Genomic DNA, 19,942 nt, shown 5'->3' with positions numbered 1-19,942 from the left:
AAGCTTGCGTGCTGTTCTTGCCAGGTCACAGAGGCCATTGGCGGAGCTACTGGTGGCCAATTGTTGGAGAGGGTGATCACTGCAGAACCACTGGGTGGCGCTGCCCGAGAAATAATCCAGCGAAGAAGAGACAGAAATTGCTGCTCGATGCGCAAGTTTGAATGAACTATTTAATCTAACCATAAGATCGTAGCATAGTTATGAATTTAAGTAGAAATGAAATCTTATTTTTGTTTAAGTGTAATTCAACAGGAGAAAGAAATGACTTGGACGCAGATCAGAATGAAACAAAAACATTAGTCAAAAAGGTAAGGCATGTTTTGCTAGGCTGTGATTGCACCTCGTTTTGATTTTGATTTTATTATTAAAATGTTATTAAATACTTCTAACGGTTAGAAGCTGCGACATTTTCAAGCACTTGATAGACACTTTTTTGGGACAACCACAACCGCGCCACTCCTCTTCTTCTTGCTTGCGTAGTTTCTTTGGCGTTCTAGCGCATTACCGCTACCTAGCGGATTGGAGTTTGAAACAGTTGAAGCGACACATCAAATAACTGGCCCAGCTACTACTGATTCTGGATTTTTGTTGTTAATTATTTTTGGCTAAATAAAAACTGACTAGTATGACTAAATGAAGTATGAAAGAAGAACACTTTCCAAAGCTTTTAATTAAAGAATAAGCCTTCCTGTGCTTTACAAAGATTTTGTTTTAGGGGTTATTGTTGGGAGTCGGCGAACTGGGTGCTAAATTGATATTGTAATATGCCGATTCGTTGGTATCGGTCCGGTATTGAACATGACTGGGTATCGGTTTGTCCGATTTATGGATCGATCCGCCCACCTCCGCAGACAGACGCCTCTCCTCTGTTTACCTCCCAGCCGCGCGCTGCTCCACAGTGGCCGGCTGGACGCGCAGCGCCTTCCCGCAGCCTCGCCTTGCTTTGCCCGCTCCGGGTGTAAAAATCGCCCTCGCGTGGATTCTCGCCGCGGCAGCAGGTGAGTGGCTCCAACATTAGACTCCGTTGATTAAAAAAAAAAAAAAAGCAGACACTAGCTTGGCCGCGGCTGCCTGATGACATGAGTTGCGAGGCGGTTAACTCTGAGTTCCCTCAGCCGTGGAGCCGTCAACATGGCGTCCTCCAAAACAAACCATGACCTGCCTGCCACGTTCCAAGACTGTTTCGTCTCATGGCGCTGAGCTTCAACGTTTTCCTGTCCAAACAATATAAAACGCAATAAAAATCGACAAAGAATGTTAAAAAAAAGAGATTATTTTGAAATCGCTTTTCAAGCTGGCTAGCCAGACGTAGCAACGTCACAACATTTTAGCATAGCGAACTAAAGCAACTTGTCACCCGTTCTGTTAGCAGACAGGCTCACGTCGAGTTATGTTAGACAACTAATAACTCAGCATATTTCCATCAGTTGACCTTCATTCGAGACGCTAATTGGCTTTTTTTGGGGGGTAGCAGTTTGTTTCGTACGTCAGCCAGATAGCGTGCTAACTGCTAGCCAGCCACAGATTGACTGCTTGGTGCTGCAGCGTTTGTGGGCCCGCCAGGCTGCCTGCCAGCATCACGACTTGTCTCTGAGAAAAGGGCTTCTTTTCTCGCTCCTTGCCTGACATGCGTTCTGTAGGAGTAGAAGTGTTGGATGACATTTGGCAAGGTTGAACTGGTGGCTAGCAAAGCGCGCGACGGATGTCAGCATCGGCGAGTGAGTGACAGGCGACACGCTGTCGTCCGTTCGTTCTTCCATAATTTTGCTTCGCGTATGAAATTCCCACGAGAAATCGATTTTAATACGAGCCCCCTCCCTCCAGACAGATCTTTTCAAAACCATTGTTTGTCCTGCGACAAATGTGAAACTTTACAGCCAAGGTTCGAGATTTGAGGCGGGACTTTTTTGGGAGGAAACGAGGGAGAAAAAAAAAAAACACACAAAAAATATCCACGATCAAATCATCAGACAAAGCCAAGTGCTTAGGTTTGCCAAATAATGCTCAAGAGCCAAGCATGTGCTGTTTATTGTGCAAAGACATCCACTTTTTGTGTTGACAGAGAAGATGAATAAGGACGTGATGTCCCGCGTGGAGAAGAAGAGATTGGCCGATCCCAAGGTGGTCCAGTACGTGTGGGCCGCCATCGAGGTGGTTCGCAACCAAAAGCAAATCGCCAACATGGACCGCATCTCCAAGTGAGTGCCGCTCCAACCGTGCATGTCATCGTTACTTGTTGTTTAAAACAAAACAAAACAAAACAAAACAAAAAACACTTCTAAAGGATTGAATGCACTTGACCTTATTCAATCCATGCAATCCAATCAATGCGAAAGGCCGTCTGCTGGAATGAAGGGTTGTCGGCAGCGGGGGTATCCACGGCAACACGCCCTTTCCTTGGCGTTGCTGTGATAACGAGAGCCGATCGGTGCCAGCGCCGGCCGGCTTGGCGGGCGATGAGCAGGCGGCCCTTGCCAACGTGCAGCGGCCCAGTAATCGCTTTGGTATCTGAGCGGGCTTGGGTTTTTGTCGTGGCAGTCTGCACTGGCTAGGGACATTAGAGAATACTATCTTTTTTTATTTATTTATTTTTTTTTGTCACTGCTGTTCATTCAACTGGGAAAAGAGGATTTTTTTTTTTGGTCTTCGGCTGACAGAGGGAATCTCAATGCGAGCTGTGTTTTTATTTTTTGCCTCGCCAGGTACCTGAGCCGAGTTTACGGCATGCACCCAAAAGAGACGGCCCGTCAGCTGAGCCTGGCGGTCAAGGATGGCCTGGTGGTGGAGACGCTGACTGTGGGCTGCAAAGGCTCCAAGGCGGGCATCGAGCAGGAGGGCTACTGGTTGCCCGGAGATGAAATGGTGAGTCTCCCCAAACAAGCATCTCCACGTCACGTCCTCTCCCTTTCCCAAACAAGGCCAGTGTTGGTCATCTGTCCCCGTCCGCCTATTTGAGTCGTCCTCGTACTCGTGAAAAGAAATCAAAATAGATTTTGTTTTGAAAACACAAAGTGAAAGCAAGGTAGCACTAAAATATTGGCCCCCGAAACGGAAGTAACAACAGCTCGAGAACACGAGATTGTGTTCTGTTCTGGCAAAGTTCAAGCTTGCCATCGTTTTGTTTGCTGCTGCAAGCCCATCTTGTTGTGGTTTTGCGCTGGCGTCACTTTGAAACACTTGCTCTCTGTCACCGCAGGAGCCTCAAGCGGAGGGAATCAAGGTACGTGCGTGCGTGCGCGCGTGCGCGTGCTGCATCTTGACTCTCACAACCGCCGAAGACCAAAACGCGACGGTTACGCGCACGCAGTCCCAGATTTGCGTTTTCGTGCATTTCGGGCTCATCCCGCGGCAAATGTGTAAAAAAAAAAAAAAAAACAGCAAGCTTGACTGCTTTTTGTGTGCGCTGCGTCTGGCGGCCAGGAGGGGGAGCACGGCGCGGCCAACGTGCACTCTCCGCCATGTCCTCCCCAGGAGTGGGAGGCCGAGAGCCACGACTGGTACTGCTTCCAGTGCCACCTGCCAGGCGACGTGCTGTCTTGCGACGACTGTTTTCGCGTCTTTCACCTCAAATGTCTGTCGGAGGACGGACGGACACGCGATCCCACCGCCGCCGTCGGGCCCCACTGGCAGTGCGTCTTCTGCAGGGTGGGTTGCCGCTCGTGCTCTCGCTCGCGCCCCGCCCTCTCTAAAAGCCTTGTCATGTATGTATGTGTGTGTGTGTGTGTGTGCGTCCACAGGGGAGTAAGAAGAAGAACCTCAGCAAACAGGAGATGTGCAAATATCTGCGCTTCATTGTCCAGCGCATGAAGGAGAGGGTGCGTGACTAAAACCAGACAATTGTATGATGTCAATACTGAATATGGACAAAAATCAGCCCTTCGAAAATGTGCAAATGAGCAACTTTGACATTACGGGCCGTTGATCCTCCTCCTGGCAGGCAGTGGACCTGAACAAGAAAGGCAAAGACACCAAGCATCCCATGTACAGACGCCTCGTCCACACCGCGCTGGACGTCTCCGACATCCAGGAGGTCTCCGGCGCTCGCACACCCCCTCGCTCCCTCCATTGGTAAGAAGGTCCGATTGATCCAACGTGTCTGTTTTGTGCCGCAGAATCTGACGGAGGGCAAGTACAAGAACTTTGAGGAGTTCAAAGCCGACGCCCAGCTGATTGTTCACAACACGGCCATCTTGTATGGAGGTGGGTGATACGCTTCATCGTCTTCAGCGAGGGCTCATACGTCGGAAAACCGCAGATAGGTCGGGAAAGGCATTTGACAAACGTTTGTGTTTGCAGTGCACAGCGAGCAGGCGGAGATGGCCCGCCTCCTCTTTAGCGACACCTGCCACGAGGTGCACGTCGACCCGTCCCTCACTTTTGGCGCCAAGCCCTGCCCTCTTTTTCACCCTCTTCATTTTGCAGCTCAACGAGTTACTGCTGTGCAAGAACTGTTTCTACCTGTCCAACGCCCGGCCCGACAACTGGTTCTGTTACCCCTGCGTGAGTAGAACTTTAGTCAGTCTTGCCCATTGGCACCTCGCGTACAAGTGCCCGAGAGGAACTCCGACATATATGTCATTTGATGCCTCTTTTGTCCTCCAGACTCCGAGTCATGACCTGGTGTGGGCCAAGATGAAAGGCTTTGGCTACTGGCCGGCCAAAGTCCTGCAGAGAGAAGACAACCAGGTGGACGTGCGCTTCTTCGGCCACCAGCACCAAAGGTCTGCCCGGCCCGGCCCGGCCGGCTTCTTGACGCCTTTGTGCTTGCGTCGTAGATCCTCTTGATCAGGGGTGGGCAAAGAATCCGTTGGGTGGTCTACAACCACCAGGGAGGGGCGTTACACTAGTTGCCGTGGACGACAAACAAAACGGAGTCTGCTAATTTCAAAAGACTCTCCAGTGGAAAAGAAGTTTTTGCAACGTATTTTCGTGATCGACTTGTGTGTGGCGGGCAGGGCGTGGATTCCCTCGGACAACATCCAGGACATCAAGGTCAGCGTGCAGCAGCTACAGATCAAGCGCAGCAGCGGCTGGAAGAAAGCCTGCGACGAGCTGGAGGTCTACCAGCGTTTCCTCAAGGAGGGGCGATTCTGGAAAAGCAAGCCGGAGGAAGGTGGCGGCGGCGGCAGTGGAGGCGGCGGCAGTGGCGGCCAGAGTCCGAGCTCGAGAAAGTCACCCAAAGACGGCGGCCAGCGGATGGACAGGACGGCGAGGCCGGGCAAGATGGAAAAAGTGCCCAGTTTGGACACGTTGGATAGGATGCGTGACTGCAAGCGCCCGGAGAGGAGCGACGAAGCCGAGTCAAGCATCTCGTCCACCAGCAACGAGCAGGTCCGACAGGTGGGTGCCGCACTCGCCGCTACCGGGGAGTTGTTGTGAAATCAATTTGCATCGTCTCTGCAGATGAAAGGCGTCCAGGAGCCCAAAGCTAAGAAAAGCCGGCGGACGCCGCAGGTGGAGCCCAAAGAAGAAGCCAGTGTAGGTTTCATCCTCCTCCTCCTACTCCTCGCCCATCAAATTGGAAATGAACCAAAAGCTATAACTCTGTTTTTGGGAAAAAAACGAATTAAAGGTCCAGAATTAAAGTTGCCAAAGTCCGATGGGTGACTCCCACGTGGGCGAAACCTGAGTGCCATTCTGTGTCGGCAGGACCCCGAACCCGAAATGGAGGCGGTGAGCTCCAGCCAGGAGATCACGGTGGCGTGCGCACCGCCACCGCCGCCCGAGAAGCAGTCGGTGTCCACACAGACCAAGAAGGCCGGCGGCGGCGGAGGAGGGTCGCCGCGCACGCTCCACCGCAGCACGCAGACCAGCTCGGACGCCGCCGCCTGTCACAACATGTGTCACGAAAAGTACACCAAGGTCTTCAACGACGTCAAAGAGAAGATGAGGGCGGACAACAAGCGCGAGACCGAACGACTGGTCCGGGAAGCTCTGGAGAAGGTACCACCATCATGTCCCCACCCACCCCCCCCACCTGGCCGTTTGCGTTTTCACGCTTTTCCACTTTTGCAGCTGCGCGGTGAGATGGAAGAGGAGAAGCAGGAGGCGGTGAGCGAGGCGCTGGCCGGCGCTCAGGCCGAGCTGGAGCGCAAGTGCAAGCAGGTGAAGGACAAGTGCAAAGAGGAGCTGTTGGACGAGGTCAAGAAGCTGGTGGCGCAGCACAAGCAGCTCGTCTCGCAGACCAAGAAGAAGCAGTGGGTAAGCCCCGCCCACCGCACGACCTTCTTTTGCAAAGAAAAATGGAAACTCAAATCATCTTGCCAATAGAAAGCTGGTTTTTGCTTTTGTCCAAATGTAGTAACTTGGTTTTGTTTTTTTTCTTCCCGTTCACCTTTGCACCGTGAAACAATTTTGAGATCAAATTTGAAAAAGTTGAGGTCATTTAAAAAAAAAAAAAAATATTCCCCTGTCCATGTTGCTACTGTTGTGTGCGCAGTGCTACAACTGCGAAGAGGAGGCCATGTACCACTGCTGCTGGAACACGTCGTACTGCTCCATCAAATGCCAGCAGGAGCACTGGCACGCCGACCACAAGCGCACCTGCCGCAGGAAGAGATGAAAAGCGTCCCCGACCGCTCAGCTCCTCCATCTCCTTTGTCATCGTCAGTCAGTCAGTCAAGTCAGTCAGTCAGTCAGTCAGTGTCTGCAGCGCGCGCACGTTTTGCCTTCCTTTTCATGTGTTTCAACTTTTTTAACATTTTGTATTATTTAATGTTCCGTTTTAATAATTTGTCTCTGCGCCGCCCACTGGTATTTAAGCGTGCGTGCCATTTTATTTTTTTTAGCGCAGCAAACGTAAACGCTGCTTTCCCGGAAAGACGAGGGGCCGGAAAAAAAACCCCGCAAAACGACTCGCCAATGCCTGACGCAGGCTTCTTTTATCCAATCCATCTTTTCTACCTAAAATTGCTCGCTCATTGGGTACAGGGTCGTTGCTGACGAAACAAATCGTCTCTTCTGGTTTTGAATTCTGCACATTGCTTAGCAACACTAAATTGAGAGCTGTTTTTGAATTTGAACGACAAAGCAAGTGCAAACGGGGCCGTTTTTAGTCCAATAAAACCAAGATTTGGAATCACAAACCAGGCTCGTGGCAGATGAGCACAACCACGCAGTCTGTAGGTGGCAACGTAAGCCTTTTATTAGCCCCTCCCCCTTTTTGGGGAGGAAAAAGGCAAGCTGAACGGAGGGAAAGTCATGCAACTGTTTTTGTCTTTATGCAGACCGGCTGCGATACAGGCCGGGCCAATACACAATTTTTTTTATTTTTTTTTTTTACACGTGGGTGACATGTATATAACATGGATGTCATTTTGCTGTAATGTGAAAAATATAGGAATGGGTCCATTTTTGCCCCTTTCAAAGAAGAAGACTCATTTGGCCCCATTACATCGGCCGGGTCCACTCACAGCTCAACTTGCAAACGTCACGTGAAGCCAATGCCTAAATTAGGTGCGCTGCTTAGGTGTGGCTGTCACTTTGAGCCCGTCCGGGTGCACGAACCCCCCCCAAAAAAAACAACCCCAACCCGCCAGGACGGATAAAACCGGTTGATTTTGCCGCTTCGTTCATATTTCACAAGCGCAGTGGGAATCAGAATGTCGTGTTTAGACTGGTGGGGTCGCATAGATGGAAAGTTTGAGGCCCCTCGACACCCCCCGACACCCCCCCCCCGCCGTCTTCATCATCTTTATCTATGTATCATTCCAGTGTGCATATGCATGACTTTACTTGTTCTTTCTGATTGTCGTCAACACTTGCGCAATCTCCTCGAGACTCATCATCATCATCAAAAACAAAGTTGCTCTCCGCAGAAAAAGGTTGCAAAGCCCGTCCGTGACTTCATGCTCCAAAAATCATTTTGGGGGCTTTTTGATGCTCTAGCTGGCTAGCAATATGTATATAAATCTGTTCTACATGCTAACATGGAGGAAATAAATGTATCGACAAGTTACACACCATTGTGTCTTCTGCTGTCGCTCTCTCTCTCTCTCTCTCATAGGTTTTCAAGACTTAGTTCTCAGTGTCCATTTTAAACATGATGTAGTTTTGGTTCTGTTTTTTTTCTGTCACAATATGAGCTTGAAGAACAGATGATTGTTCCAAGAGTTAAGCGTTGAGTATGCAGTGCAAACATTTGACAGCAGGGGGCGACATCGCCGCCGCGCAGTCGTTTCCTGTAGCGGAAGTACCTAGCATAGCAGTTAGCCCAACTTCCTTCTTTTCCTGTCGCTGTGGCCGAGGACCACAACGTGTCCTTTCGAAATGGCAATGTACAACTTCAAGAAGATTATGGTGGTTCCCACCGCCAAGGTAAGTGAAGTGACCTATGACCGCGTCGCATCTTGAATCCTTCGAATTGTCATCGTCTCGCTCTGGAAAGTCTTCACAACTGACATGTTAGCTGCTCGGCTGGCAAACACGTGCGGCCCGGCCCGGACGATACGAGATGAGGAGGCTCCAGTCAGACGCTTCCACTTCACAAAAAAACACAATTTAAACAATCCTCGAGCTATTGGCAAATTCCAATTTAGTGGAGTACACGGAGGCAAATGTATCCTGGTAGAAACTTGTATATTCTTGAGCTCTTTAATTAACGTGGAGAAGAGAAAAGTTACGTCTGGACATTCTAAAAATGTGTTTTATTTTTAATATGAGCTGTTGATTGGCGAAGATGTCATTTCCAAGACGACTCATTCTTGTTTATTTTTTTTTTCCTTCAGGATTTCATCGACATCACTTTATCCAAAACGCAACGGAAGACGCCCACTGTGGTACACAAGCACTACCAGATCCATCGTATCCGTCACTTTTACATGCGCAAAGTCAAGTTCACGCAGCAGAACTACCACGACCGCCTGGCGCAGATCCTCAGCGACTTCCCCAAACTGGATGTAAGTTACAATCTCTCGCCCACCAAAAAACCAACCAAGCGCCAGTGGTGTCCGAACTAATAATCCCGTGCACGCAGGACATCCATCCTTTCTACGCCGACCTGATGAACGTGCTTTACGACAAGGACCATTTCAAGCTGGCCTTGGGTCAGATCAACATTGCCAAGAATTTGATTGACAAGTACGTACTCATTTGGAATTGCTATGTGCTTATTTTGAAAATGCCGGATGAATGACGTGGAGTCGGGTCTTTGTTTGCTGCAGCGTGGCCAAAGACTACGTGCGCCTGATGAAGTACGGCGACTCTCTTTACCGATGCAAGCAGCTGAAACGAGCCGCTCTGGGTCGCATGTGCACCATCTTGAAGCGACAGAAGTCCAGCCTGGAGTATCTGGAGCAAGGTAGCGAGGCCCGGCCCGCGTACTTTTTCAACACGTTCCGTTTCAAAATGTTCACCTTCTCGAATGTCATGTATGGAATCCTCTCTTTCGTTTGTTGCCCGCTTTCGCCAGTTCGTCAGCATCTGTCCCGGTTGCCCAGCATCGACCCCAACACTCGGACCCTGCTTCTGTGCGGCTACCCCAACGTGGGCAAGTCCAGTTTTATCAACAAAGTGAGCTCGCTCTGCCCGTTTTTCCACTTCTCTACGGAAAATGTGCATGCGGTAACCAACGGTGATCTCTTGTTCAGGTGACACGAGCGGACGTGGACGTGCAGCCGTACGCCTTTACCACCAAGTCGCTCTTTGTGGGCCACATGGATTACAGATACCTGCGCTGGCAGGTAACGAAACCGGCCCAGGGATCGACCCCGTAGCTGGTTTATCGAGAGTTTTGTGCGAGTCAAGACGGTGTCGCGGTACAGGTGGTGGACACGCCCGGGATCCTGGACCACCCCCTGGAGGAGCGCAACACCATCGAGATGCAGGCCATCACGGCCCTGGCGCATCTGCGGGCAGCCGTGCTCTACGTGGCTGACGCGTCGGAGCAGTGCGGACACTCGCTGGCCCAGCAGATGGAGCTCTTCAACAACATCCGACCGCTTTTCGCCAACAAGGTCCCAGCTGGCCCAGCGTCACTTTTTTTTTTGTACGCGTTGGCCCTTCGCCGCCTGTCGTAACCGTTGCTCCGCTCTCTGCCGGCAGCCGCTCATCATGGTGGCCAACAAATGTGATGTGAAGAAGATCAGCGAGCTCTCCGAGGACAACCAGGTACCTTTGCTGCTCGCCGCCGGCCGGTGTGTAAATTGTGGCTTTTGCTAACCTTGCATCACGCCTTTGTTCAGAAACTGTTTGCAGACTTGACGACAGAGGGCATCCCCGTCATCGAGACCAGCACGCTGACGGAGGAGGGCGTCATCCAGGTCAAGAATGAGGTGGGACGTCGTCATCGTTTGCGGCTTGGATTTCGACCAAACGATCCTTTTTGAGCGGAATGTTTGGACGCCTCGCGGCCGCAGCCACCCATCATGTGTTGTGCGTCTCAGGCCTGCGACCGTCTCCTGGCCCAGCGTGTGGACAGCAAGATGAGGGGCAAGAAGGTCCACGACGTCCTCAACAGGCTGCACCTGGCCCTACCCGCCAAGAGAGATAACAAGGTGCTGTCCTAGACCGCCCCGCCCGCCCCTTTGTGCATGCTTGACCACCGCCTGCTTTTGTCCCCCCTGCGCAGGAGAGGCCGGCGTTCATCCCGGAGAAAGTGTTGATGCGCAAGCGAGCCATGGAAGTGGACGCGCCCAAGCGCAAGCTGGTACACCTTCGCTCGCCTGAATTTGTGTTGTCAGCAAAAGTGCTTCTGTAGCACAAATGTATGATTGATTGATCAAACGCATGATCTGATGGAACAATTTGTCTTCCAGGAGAAAGATCTGGAGATGGAGATGGGAGACGACTACGTGCTGGACCTTCAGAGTGAGCGTCGTCATCATTGTCAGCGGTGTCGGGCGCCGCCGCCGCCGCACGGCCACCCTGACAATCGGCATCTTTGTCTCTCTATCAGAATACTGGGACCTGATGAACGACGACGAGAAACATGACAAGATCCCTGAGGTGTGGGAAGGCCACAACATCGCTGACTACATCGACCCCGACATTATGAAGGTCAGTGGCGACCGCGAGCTTGCAATCTGACCCATGTGAAGTTTGCACAACAAAGAATCGTGCGTATGCGTTGCGGGTCAGAAATTGGAGGCCCTGGAGAAGGAAGAGGAGCTGAAGGAGCGTGCCGGCGAGTACGACTCTGACGACGAGAGCGAGGACGAGGAGATGCAAGAGATCCGCGTCCTGGCCAAGCAGATCCGCGACAAGAGGCACCTCATGGTTTTGAAGTCCAAAGAGAAGCAAGTCCACGGCCCGCGCATGCCCAGGACCGTCTCCAAGGTACGAGCCGCCCGGTTGTCCAAGCCGCCGTGATATAACAAACTAACGATTGTTCACGTCTTGTCTCGTGGGCCGCAGGTTGAGCGAAAGAAGTTGGAGAAGGAGATGGGTGACCTCGGCCTGGACATGAGCGACAAAGACAATGTGAGCGCCGGCGAGCTTTTGTCGCACGAGCGCTTGTGGAGCACCTTTTGACCGTTTTGTCATGGTTCTCGCAGAGTCACTACGCCCAGAAAGCCCGCCAGTCCCGCAGCCTCACCCGCAAACGAAAGCGCGAGGATTCGGTCGCCCCGCCGCTTTACAGGACACGCAGCCAGAGTGCCTCTCGACCTCCTCGAGACCAATCTGGACTACGGGACCCAAAGGTAGGCTCCAAAAGGAGCGGTGTCATCCGGACGAGCAAAAGACTTAAGCAGATGAACGACTCTTTTTTGCTGTTCATTTCAACAACCAAAATTAATTTGAGATTTTAAGTCGTCCACCATATTTCAATGGACTCTTCTTCTCAAATGTGTCTCTGTTTGTATTTCAGATGGTGAAGAAGACAAAGAAGATGATGAAGAACTCCCAGAAGGACATGAACCGCCAGGGCAAGAAGGGCGAGGCGGACCGACACGTCTTTGACCTGAAACCCAAACACTTGCTAGCGGGAAAGAGGAAGTCGGGATCCACCAGCCGCAGATAAACAGGAAGACCGAGTCTCTCTGGACTCTCGCGACATGTGCAGGAGACGCTTCCGCTCAGCTACGCTTGGAATTGACATCATACCCAAATCAGAAAATGCTCATTTTCTTTCTCTGTCCAAAATTTAAGTCAATTGATTCTTATGTGATTTGTTGTCCCAGCCCTAAAACTCATACCTTGTGGGAAGCACCAAGGAAATAGTTAAACAAGGGAGCAGAATTGTGTCTGAGGTGGCCAAATGGTTGAAGTTTTTGCCTTGAGTTCAGGAAATTCGGGTTTGAATCTTGGTCATTGCTCTGTTTAATTTGTAAATGTTGGACAGAGTGGGTCTCGAACCACATTGCCATAAAAGTTTTGGCTTTGTGTATGGGTCGACTGATCTACAAATACAGAAAACTGCCAGGTCTTTCTAAGCTCTAGAGATGGTCTTGAGGTTAAAGTTCATACCTTGAGTTCAGGAGAACCGAGTACAAATCTCACACATGACTTTGTGTAATATGTCAATTTTCACGGAGCGGGACTCGAACCCGACCCTTTTGTACTCCAGGCCAATATTATTCCATTCGGCTGCCTTGGCACAGAAAATGTTAATATTTTTTGGGTGGTCATGCAAAGCACCTGAAAGGTATAAGCTGTATTTCCATGAATAAATAAATAAAATGGAATTGGGGAAAGTGCTTGGTATCCCTTATCAAGTGCTCACCTGAGACTGCTCATGTCCCTCTTGGACCTTGTAACTACACTTTCTTATTTATTCATTTATTTATTTTTTTACCTCATGTAGTGTACCTATTAAAGTGTCCATGAGCTGTACCTAATAACAGGCTTCATTAGGGAAAAACAATGGTTAAAGTTGAACTAAGAGTTATTGGCTGGTGTCTTTGTGATGTCACTTGGACACTCCATTAGGTACACTGCCATTTTCAGGTGTACCTAATAACAGGCCACTTCATTAGGGAAAAATTATGGTCAAAGCTTAAATGAAAGTGAAAAGTGCCACACCCGAACAACCCCCCACTTTCTGATTGGCTGGTTGATCTGTGACGTCACTCGGACACAGGTGTACTTAATTACAGGTCATTAGGGAAAAAGTTTAACTGAAAGTGAAAAGTGCCACACCCGCCCTCACCCCCACTTTCTGATTGGCTGTTTGATCTGTGACGTCACTCGGACACTCCATTAGGTACACCGCCATTTTCAGGTGTACCTAATAACAGGCCACTTCATTAGGGAAAAATCATGGTCAAAACTTAAATGAAAGTGAAAAGTGCCACACCCGAACAACCCCCCACTTTCTGATTGGCTGGTTGATCTGTGACGTCACTCGGACACTCCATTAGGTACACCGCCATTTTCAGGTGTACCTAATAACAGGCCACTTCATTAGGGAAAAATCATGGTCAAAACTTAAATGAAAGTGAAAAGTGCCACACCCGAACAACCCCCCACTTTCTGATTGGCTGGTTGATCTGTGACGTCACTCGGACACAGGTGTATCTAATTACAGGTAATTAGGGAAAAAGTTTAACTGAAAGTGAAAAGTGCCACACCCGCCCTCACCCCCACTTTCTGATTGGCTGGTTGATCAGTGACGTCACTTGGACACTCCATTAGGTACACCGCCATTTTCAGGTGTACCTAATCACAGGCCACTTCATTAGGGAAAAATCATGGTCAAAATTTAAATGAAAGTGAAAAGTGCCACACCCGAACAACCCCCCACTTTCTGATTGGCTGATTGATCTGTGACGTCACTCGGACACTCCATTAGGTACACCGCCATTTTCAGGTGTACCTAATAACAGGCCACTTCATTAGGGAAAAATCATGGTCAAAACTTAAATGAAAGTGAAAAGTGCCACACCCGAACAACCCCCCACTTTCTGATTGGCTAGTTGATCTGTGACGTCACTCGGACACAGGTGTATCTAATTACAGGTAATTAGGGAAAAAGTTTAACTGAAAGTGAAAAGTGCCACACCCGCCCTCACCCCCACTTTCTGATTGGCTGGTTGATCAGTGACGTCACTTGGACACTCCATTAGGTACACCGCCATTTTCAGGTGTACCTAATCACAGGCCACTTCATTAGGGAAAAATCATGGTCAAAATTTAAATGAAAGTGAAAAGTGCCACACCCGAACAACCCCCCACTTTCTGATTGGCTGATTGATCTGTGACGTCACTCGGACACTCCATTAGGTACACCGCCATTTTCAGGTGTACCTAATAACAGGCCACTTCATTAGGGAAAAATCATGGTCAAAACTTAAATGAAAGTGAAAAGTGCCACACCCGAACAACCCCCCACTTTCTGATTGGCTAGTTGATCTGTGACGTCACTCGGACACAGGTGTATCTAATTACAGGTAATTAGGGAAAAAGTTTAACTGAAAGTGAAAAGTGCCACACCCGCCCTCACCCCCACTTTCTGATTGGCTGGTTGATCAGTGACGTCACTTGGACACTCCATTAGGTACACCGCCATTTTCAGGTGTACCTAATAACAGGCCACTTCATTAGGGAAAAATCATGGTCAAAATTTAAATGAAAGTGAAAAGTGCCACACCCGAACAACCCCCCACTTTCTGATTGGCTGATTGATCTGTGACGTCACTCGGACACTCCATTAGGTACACCGCCATTTTCAGGTGTACCTAATAACAGGCCACTTCATTAGGGAAAAATCATGGTCAAAACTTAAATGAAAGTGAAAAGTGCCACACCCGAACAACCCCCCACTTTCTGATTGGCTGGTTGATCTGTGACGTCACTCGGACACAGGTGTATCTAATTACAGGTAATTAGGGAAAAAGTTTAACTGAAAGTGAAAAGTGCCACACCCGCCCTCACCCCCACTTTCTGATTGGCTGGTTGATCTGTGACGTCACTCGGACACTCCATTAGGTACGCCGCCATTTTCAGGTGTACCGAATCACAGGCCACTTCATTAGGGAAAGATCATGGTCAACGTTTAATTGAAAGTGAAAAGTGCCACACCCGCCCTCACCCCCACTTTCTGATTGGCTGGTGTCTTTGTGACGTCACTTATGGACACTGCATTAGGTACACCATAACTGGTCACATTTGTAAACGTGGGCAAAATTGTGAAAAATATTAAAGTTTGAAACTCAATATCTGCTGCGTCAATGGTAAGTCAAAACAAGCAACCTTGGCAAGAACACGCTTAGTTCTATTTGAACTAAGTTTTTTGTTTACCGTAGGCACGCCAGTTCACTCAGTGAGCCATCAGACGAAATTCAAGAGCATTTCAACGTGTAGTACATAAATTAAATGCAATTTAACTGGAAAGCATCCACTGGTTTGTCCTGGCAGGTTGTTTTCAATCTCATGTATAGAAAGGCTGCCGCCTGGTGGTAAGAGCGTAGAGCAGTTTAAATTCTCCATTTTTTTCAAAGACTTTATCATTTTCAAGACATGCTTTTATTACCACTCGAGCAATTGTGAAGCCAAATAAAACCCACATTGAAGCTGCCATCCTTCTTCACCCATCATGAGAACATTTCCAATCTCTATGCATGACCAAATCACACTTCTGTTGAGTTCCACCTCAGGACTCCAGTAATGGTGTGCTTCCTCAGAGTCGCAGGTGCTCTTGTAACTTGCATGAAGAATTGATCTGTCGACCGCCGAGGAAGATTCATAAGGTCCCGCTCTGCCACCTGCTCCCCCCCCCCCTTCAATCTCCATCCACTTCCTCCAAATAACATACACACAAAGAGTCTGATTTCGGACGGAAATGCGATTACACGACAGTGATCTGGCTGAGTCTTCGGTGTCGATGCAGAAGCTGCAGCAGCGTGTCGGAGATCTGGCGGTAGCGGAGCCCGTACAGATAAGGTGCAAAGGCCCTGGGAAGAAGCATGAAGACGCACATGTTGACCGTGCTGAGCCACACTCGGGCATCCTGGCTGACGTTTTTGCTCTGAAACAAGAGCAGCTCCAGGGTGAAGACAAAGCCGGGGGCGAAGTAAAGGAGGAGCAGCACCCCGTGGGCCAACACGGTCACCCGAGCTCTGGAGAAGCGGCTCTGCCAGATGCCTTGGGTTCTGGTTTCCATATAGAGGCGAACGTAGCAGTAGAAGATGAGCGCGGCGCAAATGAGAGCGGCCACGAAGAAGTACACGTTAATCCCCGCCGTGTTCTTGACCTGGACGAAACCCAGCGAGATGAGGACGAGACACACGGCCGCGTTCCCGTGTAGGCTTTCCCTCGCTGTCTCCATCAGGATGACCAGCGTGAAGGGGTAGCTGGCCGCCAGAACCCACGCCCCCAGCAGGATTCTGTGGGTTCGAGCGGGCGGGAGGAGGTCGTGGTAGTGCAGTGGCCAGCGCACGGCCGCGTAGGTGTCCACCACCATGAGGGTTACGGTGAGGATGGCGCAGCAGTAGGCCGTGACGGTGACGGCCGTGACCAGCTCGCACGCCAGCCAGGGCGTCTCGGCTCGGACCGCGTTGAGAACGGCCGTGGCCAGGTTGAGGGTGAGGAACAGCATGTCCGCCGCTAAGGTGTTGGCCACCAGGAGGTAGCGCGTCTCCTGACGTAAGGCGCGAGACGCCAAGATGCACGCCAACAGGACAGTGTTCACCAGCATGGTGGCCAGGGTGACCACAGTGGTAGGGATGAAGAAGAGCTCCAGGTGCCACCGTCGAAGGCTCGCCACCCATTCTTGCGTGAGGTTGGCAATCAAGATGGGCTCGGCGGTCATTTTGTCTTGATTTTCTTGAGGTCCAGCAACTTCCTATTGGTAGATAGCAACACATCAGATACAGTGGGTATAAAAAGTCTACACACCCCTGTTCAAATGACAGGTTGACTGTCAATTTAAAAAAAAAAAATCAAAATGAATGTGACCTATACCTCTAGAACTCAAAAAGGATTGCTTTTGAGCAGGATGTGGTTGCACAAGTGTGCACACCCTCTTATAACAGGGGATTTGGTTGTGTTCACAATTAACATCACAATGTAAATGGAAGGCAGAATTTCTGATTAACCCAAAATAAATTTCAGATGCGGTCAACTTTTGGGCCGGACCTCTCACCCAGCAGGTCTGCATTTAGGGGCGGGTTTATATGTATGCTCTTTGTTGCATCATCTTGTCTTTGTTCTTTTGTTCACTTGCATCTTGTCTCACTCGTTGGCAGTCCGTCACAGAAGAAAGACGTGTATCTTACTTCTGCCACAATAATAGGCTTTTCCTATTTTTCTTTTGCTTTCTCGATAAAACTTTCTCGAACTCCCCTCAACTTGTCCGAATTCCAGCTGGAGCGAACGACGCCAAAGCATCATGTTGCCACCACCTTGCTTGACTGTAGGTATGTTTTTACATAGCAGTGGTTGAACGTCATCATTTACAACAATTAGCAGTTTGATTTCAAATTACTATAATTATACTAATACTTTTATTCATCTCTGGTAAGTGAGATGTATTTTCATTCGAAGTTGTTCAGGTTTTGGTTATGTAAAGTATAAATGCTGAAATGTTCAGAGGTTGCAATTTTGGACTTTAAACATCATTCTTGCTTTGAGATGATCACAAAATATTTAGGATCTGTTGTAAATAACATCTGGTAGCGCTCTAGAATTTTCCATTTTGTGTCAGATCATTTCAAACCACAAGAATGGCGCTTTGTGACAATAGGACAACCATTATTGAGCGGGGGAAAAAAGCACTCATGAAAAACCATCAATATTATACACAATTTTAAACACCATCAAACACTTAGGACAAAATGATCGAATGTTTCTATTGAGACTTGAAACATCTTTATCTCGAAATCATTGAGCGAGCAAAGTTGCGTTTCCTTACCTCTTGTCCATGTGAACACAGTGTGCGGCGCGCATCCATTAGAGCTGAGATCTTGTGTAAATCACAGGGTGTTTTTCTGCCGCCTGCGCTTATCTGATGTGTTCCATGTTGACTCGCACACATGATTATAGAGATGCAGCAAAGCTACGGCCACTTAGCCGTCACTTAGTAACAGGGTGGAGCTTTTCCAGCATGACTTACAAGAGGCTTTTTACTTTTCCAATGGCATCACATATTTATTGGGGGAATATGCTGGGAACTGTACTCTTTTTAGAATTTTGTAATTACGGTAGGCCTCTAGATATTAAAGAAAAATATTTAATTTTATTATGCATAATATTTCATTTTATTTGAATAATATTTTGTCAATTAGAGGCTAACTTACTTTTATACCAGGCCACTTGAACATAGATTTTTTTTTTTAGATGTGATCGCATTCCTCATAGTGACGCTACGTTCTTCTTTTCTTCCTGTAGCTTGCTTTGCCTTCCATTTCGTCTTCTTCATCATCATCAGCATGGTCGTCATCACCGTCACGGTCGCCATCGCTGTGACTGTCATCGTCCTCACTCTCTGCTTGGCCGTTCCCGTGGGAATGCTCCTCTTCCTTCCACTCTCTGACTACCAGTCTCCGAAAGACGTCATACTCTTCGGCTGACGCTTTGGCCACGCGCTCCAGGAAGGTGTCCAGGTCCACATTGAGGATGCTGTCCAGTTTGGGGTTGACAATGACGGTCTGCCCCTTTTTGTCGGGTGTTTGGTACAAGCCCCGGCGCTCCAAGAAAGAGTGGCGCGTACGCAGCTCTTCCAGCGTGGATCGAAACAACTTGTGCTTCACCATCTCTGCTTGTTTAATGCCCATTCGGAAGTAGACATACTGGGGATAAGCAGGAGAAAAATATACTGTGTAGTTTACAACTAAATCATTGATCAGGTTTATAGCAAGTCTTCCAATCTAGCACAACTATAAAGAATGTTTTTTTTCTAACATGATTATTTTTCCAAGATGGCCCTGATACCATTATGAACACTTCAGACAGTTTATGTTAATTTAATCATGATGTGAAGTGAGATGGTCATTATGTGACAAATGTGCATGACTTGAAATAAAGGTGTGCGATAATATTATTGTATTTAAATCAGAACGACGTTGGAAGTACTGACCTGAAACATGTATTCTAGCTGAACTTGGTCTTCATGTATGACAGCTGGACAGTCTCTGAGGATGTCAGTGACCTGCTGCACAGTAAAAAGACACTTCTCCCTGAGGAACATCGTCTTGTATTTGACCGTCTTCTTGGGCAAAGTCAGGATGGCAGGGTAGTGCGTCACCACCCGCTGGAGACTTCCTAAATGGAGTCAAGGATCTTTAACAGAATAGTTCACAAGATGGCAAAAAAAAAAGCACAATTAACTAACCTTCCACTAAACCCAGTTTGCGCAGATAGCTTATCCGCTGCTGGAGAACCGATTCTTTGATGATGTAAAGGTCAGGACATTTTGTCAGTATTTTCCAAACGCTGGAGGGATTGAGGCCCAACATGAACAAAACGGTGAGTGTTGACAGACGATTCTTGGCGGTACTTCCACTTCTGGCTTTGCACAGCGATTCATAGAGTTGCATGGCTTGTGTTTGCGTGAAGCCCATGTCGAGTAGACAGGGGAGGGAGAATTCTGCAATAGTATGGCTCTGCGGGGATGCCGCCCCCGGCTCATTGTTGGCATCACCTGGCAGAAGGTTGCTGCTCGTAGAACACAGCAATCGATGCTGGAAGCATCTACTTGACTGTAGCGGACGAAATACGGATGAGGTGGCATTTCTCAACATCCACTGGATCTGTGGAAATGCAATGGTTGTTGATGTATAGTTACCAATTGGTGCAATCAAGGTTAATGTCAAGCAGTAGTATCGTCCAACATTATGAATGTCAAAATATATATACAATTATAAGTACGTATGGCGTTTTAAAATAAAATACATTACAAACCAAAGTTAAACAAAAAAGAAGTTAAACTTCAAGTGTTTTTGTTTTATTTACTAACCCGATTTGTAGCACATCGAGCGTTCATGTTTAATCCGTTTCCAATCTATTTCCGTGCAGCAACGGTAGCGGTAAGAAGGTTCCGCCTTACAGAGAACATCAGCCCCCCCAA

The 19,942-nt window shown here is 48.7% G+C and overlaps 4 protein-coding genes and 1 long non-coding RNA gene across 10 annotated transcripts; 3 read left to right on the top strand and 2 right to left on the bottom strand.

The window, feature by feature from the left end:
- The first annotated feature begins 72 nt into the window (after window positions 1-72).
- On the top strand, window positions 73-7,508 carry zmynd11 (zinc finger, MYND-type containing 11). 5 transcript variants are annotated; one of them, XM_085929843.1, is made up of 17 exons: window positions 73-308; window positions 852-998; window positions 2,063-2,198; window positions 2,703-2,862; window positions 3,197-3,220; window positions 3,421-3,645; window positions 3,738-3,815; window positions 3,938-4,030; window positions 4,113-4,200; window positions 4,297-4,352; window positions 4,423-4,500; window positions 4,603-4,721; window positions 4,956-5,331; window positions 5,404-5,478; window positions 5,650-5,943; window positions 6,016-6,201; window positions 6,440-7,508. In XM_085929843.1, the coding sequence occupies exons 3-17, from the start codon at window positions 2,068-2,070 to the stop codon at window positions 6,560-6,562; spliced, it is 2,106 nt and encodes a 701-aa protein (XP_085785969.1). In that variant the 5' UTR covers window positions 73-308; window positions 852-998; window positions 2,063-2,067; the 3' UTR covers window positions 6,563-7,508. The 5 variants fall into 5 exon arrangements, with proteins under 5 accessions (XP_085785969.1, XP_085785968.1, XP_085785965.1 ...); XM_085929839.1 differs by having other exon boundaries at window positions 78-308; window positions 4,956-5,340; XM_085929842.1 differs by lacking the exon at window positions 852-998 and having other exon boundaries at window positions 77-308; window positions 4,956-5,340.
- A 642-nt stretch (window positions 7,509-8,150) lies between these two features.
- gtpbp4 (GTP binding protein 4) lies at window positions 8,151-12,634 on the top strand. Its single transcript, XM_085930622.1, has 17 exons — window positions 8,151-8,316; window positions 8,727-8,897; window positions 8,975-9,078; window positions 9,162-9,298; window positions 9,410-9,510; window positions 9,588-9,680; window positions 9,762-9,953; window positions 10,042-10,107; window positions 10,182-10,271; window positions 10,383-10,493; window positions 10,568-10,645; window positions 10,755-10,806; window positions 10,895-10,995; window positions 11,077-11,274; window positions 11,353-11,418; window positions 11,493-11,639; window positions 11,807-12,634. Exons 1-17 carry the CDS (start codon window positions 8,269-8,271, stop codon window positions 11,957-11,959), a joined length of 1,908 nt encoding a protein of 635 aa, XP_085786748.1. The 5' UTR covers window positions 8,151-8,268; the 3' UTR covers window positions 11,960-12,634.
- Window positions 12,635-15,109: 2,475 nt separating this feature from the next.
- On the bottom strand, window positions 15,110-18,314 carry LOC147046031 (putative G protein-coupled receptor 148). Of its 2 annotated transcripts, none has more exons than XM_085930975.1 (2): window positions 18,174-18,314; window positions 15,110-16,720 (listed from the first exon to the last, which is right to left on the bottom strand). In XM_085930975.1, exons 1-2 carry the CDS (start codon window positions 18,195-18,197, stop codon window positions 15,725-15,727), a joined length of 1,020 nt encoding a protein of 339 aa, XP_085787101.1. In that variant the 5' UTR covers window positions 18,198-18,314; the 3' UTR covers window positions 15,110-15,724. The 2 variants fall into 2 exon arrangements, with proteins under 2 accessions (XP_085787101.1, XP_085787100.1); XM_085930974.1 differs by lacking the exon at window positions 18,174-18,314 and adding an exon at window positions 17,789-17,911.
- LOC147046030 (uncharacterized) lies at window positions 16,939-18,913 on the top strand. Its single transcript, XR_015068258.1, has 2 exons — window positions 16,939-17,290; window positions 18,265-18,913. It is a non-coding gene; the product is annotated as an uncharacterized LOC147046030 (long non-coding RNA).
- On the bottom strand, window positions 18,016-19,931 carry mterf4 (mitochondrial transcription termination factor 4). The gene is made up of 4 exons (XM_085930976.1): window positions 19,832-19,931; window positions 19,208-19,625; window positions 18,953-19,137; window positions 18,016-18,665 (listed from the first exon to the last, which is right to left on the bottom strand). The coding sequence occupies exons 1-4, from the start codon at window positions 19,856-19,858 to the stop codon at window positions 18,240-18,242; spliced, it is 1,056 nt and encodes a 351-aa protein (XP_085787102.1). The 5' UTR covers window positions 19,859-19,931; the 3' UTR covers window positions 18,016-18,239.
- Window positions 19,932-19,942: the final 11 nt, after the last annotated feature.

Source organism: Syngnathus leptorhynchus, chromosome 14 (assembly GCF_054491065.1).
Source record: "Syngnathus leptorhynchus isolate UIUO chromosome 14, UIUO_Slep, whole genome shotgun sequence".
In the NCBI taxonomy this organism is placed as follows: Eukaryota; Metazoa; Chordata; class Actinopteri; order Syngnathiformes; family Syngnathidae; genus Syngnathus; species Syngnathus leptorhynchus.
This window is presented reverse-complemented; position numbering and strand designations above follow the sequence as displayed.